Genomic DNA, 9,377 nt, shown 5'->3' on the forward strand with positions numbered 1-9,377 from the left:
TGACATGAACCTGAGAGGACCAGAACAGATCAGACGGATTCTTGTCACATAAAACCCGTAGGTAAGCAGCAATTAATGTATATACAAGAAGATGTTATTATCACAGTTTGTAAAATAACCCTAAGATTAGAATAATTTGGAATTAATAACAAGAAAATGGCTATATAGAATTTTTTCTCTAGTATTTTGCGATTTCGTTCCTGTCTGTTTCAACAATTTAAAGTGTCCGACCAGTAGGAACTAAAGTGTGTTTTGTTTCCTCCCGAGCAGAAAAGGTTGGAGCACTCGAGGTTGCACTGACTTACGTGGGATGTTGAACAAACTCACTGTATCTAGCTGCTAAACCGTGTAATGACATGTACTCCAATAAGTTTGGGCGCATCGTGTTAGGGCTGTACGGCCGTAAACGGAGCTCTGTGTGCGGGGCGGTGCGGAGCGCTGCGGGCCGGAGCGGGTTCAGCTGGACGGCGGTGTGCAAACAGCGGTCACTGTGGCTGCGGGGGAGCGCCTGTCCGGAGGGGCAACATCCTGCCGTGCCTTGTCAGATCAGGTACTACTGCAGCACCACTTTGTTGACTGTACTTGACCTAGATAGTGTTGCCTTGTAATAAAAAAAACCTCGTGTAATCCTGTAATGTCAGGGTGATATGGTAATAGCAAATAGCTAATAGCGCAAAAATGGGCAAGTTGTCAAACCGAGTAGGAGTAATTCTACTAAAAAAATCGTGCTTTTAGCTCCAATTTCCAGAGGTGTGTGATCTAAGCAACATGACTAAAGTCAGACTTAAGTCACAAATTTGAGGACTTGAGACTTGCTTGACTTATAGTGATAAAAAACTCGAGTTGACTTTGACTTGGTATTTATGACTTGAGGTTTGACTTAGAAACGAGACCTTCGACTCAAATTCGACTTGACTTCTTTTAAATTATATGTTCATGTTTTTCTAGATATTGAAAATTCCATTTTGTTATTGAAACATGATTGGAAGATTTCTAGTGCAATGCCTACAAACCTGGCAACCTACTAGGACGGCAGGCTAGCAGAGGCCAATGCACAAAGCAGCTGTCATGGGGGACAGCACATAGCACATTGTAGGTTCCACATAGAGATGTATTGTAATAGTAATAACTAGAGTAACACTCAGAAGAGTGCATGCTGCATACCTAAGGCAAAGCCAAACTGTCCCACACATTAATGATACTGATGGGAAAAAAAAATCCTGGATCCGCCCCTTGGATCACATCTGTATCAAAATTTAGTAGGTTCCTCCCTGGTCAATGTCTCATCTCTCCACCAAGTCTGGTGAAAATCTGGTGAGTACTTTTAGGGTAATCCTGCTGAAAAATTAACAGACACGGGGGAAATATAACCACCTTGGCAGAGGTAATAATAACAATGATAATAATGCTAAGAATGGTAATTGTAGCAGTCACAGATCCGGACTCTACAATAACACAAAATGTGAAATATCAGTAATATTTATAAGGTGTAAGCATTTTCAACAGTTTTTAATATTGAAAATAAAACTACAGTTTTCATGACCATTGTCTTTTAACTGTTTTAAGTGTGTAAACTGGGTTTGAGCATCAGATGCTCCCATACCTAGACTTGTGTCTTGCTCGGGGACACCACTTGCTTGAATCTCATCAAAGTAACTTGGGACTTGCTTGAGACTTGTACACATGTGACTTACTCCCACCTCTGCCAATTTCCTATGAAAGAACAGTGGAAATGTTATTTTCTTAAGAGTGTAGGAGTGTGTTACGTTTACCTCATTGCTTGGTTGCTGGCTGAAAGATTCAAGTTTGGCTGCAACAAACGTCTTTCTCTCTTGATCTGACTGTTATCACAATATATCATACCAGAATAGAAGATATCACAGTTTCCCAGAGCCCAAGGTGACCTCTTTAATTTTTTTGTCTGAACAACATTCTCATTTACAACAATATTATGTTTTCCATGAGATAAAATCCAGAAAAACAGCTATTGGTCACATTGGAGAAGTCGAAACTGCCAACTGTTGGCTTATTGGGAGTTGAGGTCAGTTTTAATTTTAAACTGATCAATCCAACTGGAAGATTTTATAGTATGATATTAGATATTACAATGGCCCCTAAACAGTTTTTCCCGGGCTCTACTCATCATCATTCAAATGTTTTTTTTTTATCCCTGTTTTTTTTATTTGCAGCACTCGGTCAGCCTCCCAAACCACAGTGGACCCAAATGAGGTGAGGAGGTTCCAGTCACTGGCCAGCAAGTGGTGGGATGAAGAGGGAGAATTTGCTGCTCTTCATGCCATGAATGACCTGAGGGTGCCTTTTATACGGTGTGTGTTTGAACAGAATATATGTTTCAATATTTATCGTAAATTTGCAGTGCAAAGATGTCATGCCTAAGTCACTGTCAACACAGGTGATTGATTGGCAGAGAGGCATTTGTGTAAAAATATAACCTGAAGCAGATCCAGCCTTGTGGTGTTTGAGAGCAAAGAAAACATCAGGGAAACACTGAAGCGACAGAAATGTAAAGTGACAGGATTCCCTCACACATCAGCACATTTTCAGCCGCCCCTACTCTACATATGGGAATGTGTTGGGGGCTGAATGCGGCTGTTTTGATTGATAAGATCTGCTGTTGGGGCCACGGATGATAGTCATTGCATTACCCATCCAGCCAAGAGCCCATTGAAGGTCTCCCCTTCCCCCTCCATGGTTCTGTTGGTGGTGATGGTGATGGGTGTTTATGCTGACAGTATGACAGATCCAGTGCCAGTGTACGTCTGAGTGTGGCTGATTTTCCTGATCCGGCTATGCCCTCAGGTCGTGTCTAAATGAGAGGCAGCAGCCACTGTTGCTGCTGTACCTTTAGACTCCGACAGTCTTACTGTGATACATTTGATGCTGCTGTGCTACTCTTTCCTCCTTATGGTCCGTGGGGTCTTTAGTTCAGTGACTTTTGACTTTTCCAAACATTACTTTCTGTTGATGGTTGGAGATGCTTTGGCTCAATTTTCACAACAGTTTCAGTTTGCAAAAGTGTGTACATTCCAGTTTTAATTATTGTTGCATTTAAAAGAAAACGATCATATCAGTGACTAATACTAATAATAATGATACTAATAATACTAATAACTTTATCTGTAGAGCAGCTTCACAAACTGCATTTACAAAGTGCTTTGACAGACAGTTAAAGGCAAAGGTAGTCAAAAGCAACAGAGGAAGGGCAAACAATTAATTACAATATAAAGAAGGAGGAAGCAAAGGCACACACATGCGTGCACGCATACAGTATAAACAGTAAAGAATGCTACATAGATAAAAAGATAAAAAATATTCAATAAATTAATACATTATTATTATTATTATTTATTTATTTATGATGATTGTAGAATTATTAATGAGGAAACAATGTGCAGAAGTATTTTAAATGATGTAGAGTAATATGCTGTATACAGTAAATAAGAAACTCAGTCCAATCTTAAATATTTCAGTCACTTGTAAATTTAAGTATTAAAAAATGAATGAATGAATGAATGAATGAATAAGTAATAAACCAGGATTAACTCCACCGCACCAGGCACTTGATACATTGCATTTCGTCTTCCATTTTTCCCTGTCCACTACTGCCATATGGAAGAAGAAATTACATTAATGCCTGTAAACACATGTTGCATTAATTTAGTCTGTACGTTTAGAAGGGGGTCTTTAGTGTTTTGTAATTTGATTATAAGGATATTTTGCGTTTAAAGGTAAGAATTTAGACTGATAGCTTGGCTTTTTTGCCATAAAAGTTTTGCTCATTGAAAACTGAGCCAAAGTGATCGTATAGAACTGTAGAATATACTTCCTTTGCCATCAGAAATTGTTTTTTTAAATTTAACTAGACGCAATTTGAAATGAAAAAGATGTTAAAATTACAAAATAGATCTCTTTTGGGGCGCCTCGGTGGCTCATCTGGGTTCGAATCCCACCCGCGGCCCTTTGCTGCATGTCATCCCCTTTCTCTCCCTGACTTTCCTGTCACTCTCTCACTGACCTATCCAATAAAGGCATTAAAAAGAAAAAAAAATAGATCTGTTTTTTCTAACTACAGTAGAAAAATTAGAAACATTTTTATTCTGAGCTAACAGTCCATCATGCTAGTAATGGTGGTCACATAGAGATGGCTTGACGTTCCAGTCAGACTGTGGCTCAGTGTCTTTGTGTATTGTGGTGATGTGAGGAGCTAGTTAGGTGGATGTCTGCCAACATCTAATCTTCTCTCCTGTAGTGTTTGCACGAATGCTCTTGTACTGCCGCAGAGCTTTAATGAGGGTGATGCATTCGCAGATCGCCTGTTCTGCATGTTTCATGCCCGAGGCAGACAGCCGTTAGACAGCGTGTGAGCAGAGGAAGGAAGGAAGGAAGGTAGGGAAGAGGGAGCACAGGAGCAAGGTAGGGTTGGATTAGTAGCCAGAGGATAATTTGTGCCTGTCAGCTGGCTGACACGGTTGCTTGCGGCAAAATGTGGGTGGTTGTGACAGAGGTGCAAGTAAAATGTAGGGTCCCCAGGCTCCCACACACCACCGTGTGCTAAGCAGCATTATGTAGGCTGTGCATGTTTAAGAATACAAGCGTCTTCCCTCAGTCCTTGTCACTTCAGATGAGACTGTCTGTGACTGTAACATGATGGGTGTCTGTTGGACAGCAGGAGCGAGACCTGAGGATTGAGGGATGTTTTAATTTGAAACTGCTCACTTACCTGCACAGGGATAATCTGCTGAATGTGCACAGAGGGCGTCATCCTGGGAAACCACTGGCAGGGCTCAGAATACTGGATGTCGGCTGTGGAGGAGGCCTGCTCACAGAGGTAAAACGTGTGTGTGTGTGTGTGTGTGTGTGTGTGTGTGTGTGTGTGTGTGTGTGTGTGTGTGTGTGTGTGTGTGTGTGTGTGTGTTTTGTAAGAAAGATGCAGACCCAGTGAAAACAACAAAGACATGCAGACAAAAATATCTTTCGCCCTACATATCCTGTCTAGTCGCAGTTGTTTCAATTGCTACCTTTCATGTCACAGCAGTCAGTAGCAGTACAAGATTCTGCTTTCAATGCATTAAAGTGCCAGTCCGTTCATATACCAGTACCCAAAAAACATTTAAACGTCAGCCCAGTCCTCGTTCTGCTTTGATTTGACTGGTCGCAGTGTGGTGGATCGGACAGTCGGTCGTTTACAGTTGTTTATCTGTTTGTTAGTGTCGATAGCTGCGCAGCGATGACAGAGCTCCTGTCTCTGCCTTCATCTGAACTGAGGATACACCAGCTGTGTTGTGTGATTTGGGAAGACAAAATCAGGTCCTGTATTTATATGGCTCTGTCACCCAGACTGTCACATTCAGACACACACACACCCAGAAAAAGTGTCTGTTAAGGTTTAAACCGTGGTTGCATCTCTGGGTGTCTTGTCACAATAAGTCGTCCCATCAGAAGGAATCAGCTGTGGGAGGATGGAGATGGGCCCCTGGGCAATCAAGTGCTGCTCTCATCACAGGGATGTGTCTTCATGTAGTGTCCAGGAGAGGGCACTGCAGTGCACATCCAACCAGTCCGGATATTTACTGTCTTTCCTGCTGTCTTTAAATAAAGGCACATAAAGCTGCAAAGTGCCGTGACAACATAATGATTTAGTTGTGCTGGAGAAAACCACTGTACTGGGCTGACCCTCCACCAACTGTGTCATTTGATTATTTTCATTGTAACTTTTGTTGTAAATAAGGTGTAACTGGTGTAATAGTAGAGATGTTTTTCTATTAGACCACAAGGTAAAATGCTCAGCTGCACTGATTATTACTCTAAACGTCACACGATTAAATTGTCATTGTTGTTTTATTCATATACCAAAGAATTTAAAATTAAAGACCCACATTTCAGTTTAATAAAGTATCCAGACAACATGGATCTGGTGGCTCCCTGTGGTAGGCAAGAGATTGGACACATCCTCATTGTGTAGTTTCTCTATAGCAGTGGTGTGGTGTGAGGATTGTGCACTAGAAATAACTGTAAGTAAAAGCCAAAGAGCTCATTTTGTCTAACAGTGCACAGGACACTGCTGGTGAACTGCAACGTTTGACAGTCACTGGACTCCCTGTTTGAAATATGTTGCTGCTGTGCTTAATGGCCAACTTCACTTCACAGAAAATACTCATACTGGAAGTTATTAAGCAAGTCCTGAAAATGTGTGTAGGAAACTGGTGAATTGTTTTATTGTTGAACATGTGGTATGGGAGTCTGAATGTTAGGAATAAATTGAAATTGCTGACAAAAGCAAATATAGCTGGTTGAATTGTGGGGAAGCCACTGATGCAACCAAGTGAGAAAAATGAATTACATATGAAGAGCAAAGCTTTCCAGGTGGTAAGTGATCCCACTCTTTGCAGCTGCAATTTTGACCCTCAGGGAGATACTACAGACAAGCTGGAGACACTGAAAATGTGTACAGCAATGCAAAATCCAATAAAGATGCTGAATGCAAACCTTACTCATGATTTATTTCTTCTGTATGCATGTTGTTGGTGATTGTCCTGCATTGTTTTTAACATTGTGGTGAAGCCAAAGATACCTTTCTAACCAGCTTGATGTTCTACTGTGGCATTTTAAAACAATATAATGTAGAAAAAACGTGGTTTCTCTCTCCTCTCTGTCCTCCCTCAGCCTCTTGGACGCCTGGGGGCTAATGTGTTGGGTATAGATCCAGTAGAGGACAGCATCTATACGGCCCAGCTGCATGTGTCCTATGACCCGGACCTTTGTGACTCGGTCTCCTACCAGGCCTGCACTTTAGAGGAGCTCTCAGCAGAAGGGGAAGAGGAGCACGGACCAGGCCAATTTGATGCTGTCGTGGCATCGGAGGTGGTGGAACATCTGGCCGACCTTGAAACTTTCGCCTTCTGCTGCAGCCACGTGCTGAAGGTGTGTCCCGTGGTAGTGTGTGTGTGTGTTTTTCCTCCCAGCTGTTAGCTCATGTCAGACGTTTCTGCATCAGTACAGTACATGTCTGTGTGTTCGTCTGAGCGGATGCTAATGTGCATACGGTGATTTCGTTATGTTTGTGGTGTTTACATCTGCTGTGGATCCCTGGGAAGAGGTTAGCATGTGTTTTCTATATGTGTGCTTTTCATTGAACCTTGACAAGCCTGGGTGAAAGCTCTGCATCAATACTGAAGCCAGATGATCATAATCTCATAGGTCAGTGGGCCAGAGTGCTGAGAGGGAAAAAGAGCCTAATCTTCACTTAATGCCTCTGCATTTGGCTTAGACACAACTGGATTTTCTCTCTCTCTCTCCCTTTCTGGCCCAAATCACTAATTTCTACTCCTTTACTAAAATAAACTAAAATGTGTCTTGCTTCAGGGTACTTAGGCAGGGATGCTTTAGTATGAATTCTTGTATTGTTTGGATTCATTTTATAGAAAAAGACCTGCACTCTCACTCTTTTATTTTCCACCCCTCCCACTCTCTCTCCTTCTCCCTCCCTTCCTGTTAAATCTGTTAAGCGTGATCAAGGTTGAACCTTGAGGTTTGGCAGACTTGTCTCATGCACCAGACTCTATCCACTGAGAGCTTTAAATCCAGTCTATAAATACCTTTGTGACTCACTTGTGTAGAAAATACCTGCAGGGATGTGTTGCCATTGTAAAATCTGCTTTCTGAAGCAATAATCCAGTCAAACAAAAACTGCAAACTCTTTCATGCTTGACTTGACTGTAACTAAAACTGTCCATTCTCTCTGTGTGCAGCCGGGCGGCTCACTCTTCATCACTACTATTAATAAAACCAACCTGTCATACGCACTGGGTATTGTTGTAGCTGAGCAGCTGCTGCGTATCGTTCCCAGCGGGACGCACGACTGGGAAAAGTTCATCAGCCCAGTGGAGCTGGAGCGCCTCCTGGAGTCCAGTAAGTCCTTCTAATTTCCATACGGGAAAAGAGCGTGCACGTGAGAAGACACTTTCATTTGTTACTAATAGTGATCAATCAGAATTAAAATCAGACTCTGGTTCACTCTGTGATCTCCATAAAAAATTTACATTGCAAAGCAAATCTATATTTTTGTAATTATTAAACTTTTTCTGCACATGTTTACCCACATGACGTTTAGTAGTTTTGGGAAGATGACAAATCACAAGAGATGTTTTTTGAATGACAACCGGAGTAATAAAAACATTTGCTTCACACACTTCAAACTCACAGTTGGACTTGAGAAAAAAATGACCATTCACTGATTGGCAGATTAGGAGTGGCAATTTAATTTATTATTCATTTATTTAATTTATTACAGAGTGCACTTGATGAGAATGTCATCATTTATATGAGCTGACTTCATGTCCTGTGCCATCTTTAAATCTAAGTTTAATTAAGCAAACTTAAATTGTCCTCATTCATAGGCAACATATTACTAGTCATTATTTTTCCTTATGGACTAAATGTGCATTGAAATATTAGTCCTTTACATAATTGAATTTAATTTTAGAAACTTCAGACGCTGAAGTTCAGTGACGTAACCAGCCACTGAAATCAGCTGCACTATCACTTTTTTATGTCACTGAAATGTACAAAGTTTAAAATATTCTGTTAAAGATTTTTAAAGAAGAGAAGTTTGTCTTTTGTGTTGCTGTCATGCCCTCTCTTCTTCAGGCTTTAATCCCTCCAATCGCTTCATTCTCTATCAGATGGTTTCGCTGTGCAGTCTGTACAAGGAATGCTGTACAACCCAGTATCAGGAGCCTGGAGCTGGACAAACAGCACTGCCATCAACTACGCCCTCCACGCTGTCAAACTGAGAGACGAGCCCCAGCCGGATGAAGCTGAGGAAAGCAGCCTTCACCCAGAGGACCACACTGCAGCTACACACAGCTGAGCCACAGGACTGGAGAACAAGTCAGGAAATGGAGAAAAGAAAAAAGACTTCACATGTGTGGAGTTGTGACTTCACAGAGGCCAGAGGCTGGGATGCAGCATGAGACGCTGGTTATTAAAGGAAAGGGACAAACAGCCTTGAGATAGAATTAGAGATGTGCAGCAGTCGCTGATTTGCGCTCAGAGAAAGATTGCATTATGCTGTTGGTTTTCAGTCAGCCTTTGCTTTACTCTGAGCCAGTGTTACGAATGGTTATAGTAGTTTTTGATGGGCATGGCCACTGTGCATCCCCTAATTATGTAATTCAGTAGCACAGCTGTGTAACCACACAATTTCTAATATTCACATTGAACATTTGAAGGTCTAGACTGTGCTGAATTGGCTTAGTGTGTAAAGTTGAATATTTTGTGATTTGCCATATCCTCTATTAAAATTGTTTAATGTGTGAAAGCACAAGAGTGATAAACCAGTTTTGTTTGTCCCTGGG

The 9,377-nt window shown here is 41.5% G+C and overlaps 1 protein-coding gene across 1 annotated transcript; it reads left to right on the top strand.

The window, feature by feature from the left end:
* Positions 1–244: 244 nt before the first annotated feature.
* On the top strand, positions 245–9,346 carry coq3 (coenzyme Q3 methyltransferase). The gene is made up of 6 exons (XM_071468461.1): positions 245–550; positions 2,190–2,327; positions 4,750–4,849; positions 6,685–6,942; positions 7,770–7,929; positions 8,703–9,346. Exons 1-6 carry the CDS (start codon positions 357–359, stop codon positions 8,888–8,890), a joined length of 1,038 nt encoding a protein of 345 aa, XP_071324562.1. The 5' UTR covers positions 245–356; the 3' UTR covers positions 8,891–9,346.
* The last annotated feature ends 31 nt before the right edge of the window (positions 9,347–9,377 follow it).

This window comes from Trachinotus anak, unplaced genomic scaffold (assembly GCF_046630095.1).
Source record: "Trachinotus anak isolate AG129_WGS33_773 ecotype Australia unplaced genomic scaffold, CSIRO_AGI_Tana_v1 ptg000032l, whole genome shotgun sequence".
Taxonomy (NCBI): domain Eukaryota; kingdom Metazoa; phylum Chordata; class Actinopteri; order Carangiformes; family Carangidae; genus Trachinotus; species Trachinotus anak.

Bases quoted from the DNA above. Each gene is read 5' to 3' on its own strand.
- coq3 (XM_071468461.1), top strand. From the start codon at position 357: ATGTACTCCAATAAGTTTGGGCGCATCGTGTTAGGGCTGTACGGCCGT. The intron at 6,943-7,769 runs GTGTGTCCCGTG...CTCTGTGTGCAG, and splicing joins GCTGCAGCCACGTGCTGAAG to CCGGGCGGCTCACTCTTCAT. The intron at 7,930-8,702 runs GTAAGTCCTTCT...ATTCTCTATCAG, and splicing joins GGAGCGCCTCCTGGAGTCCA to ATGGTTTCGCTGTGCAGTCT.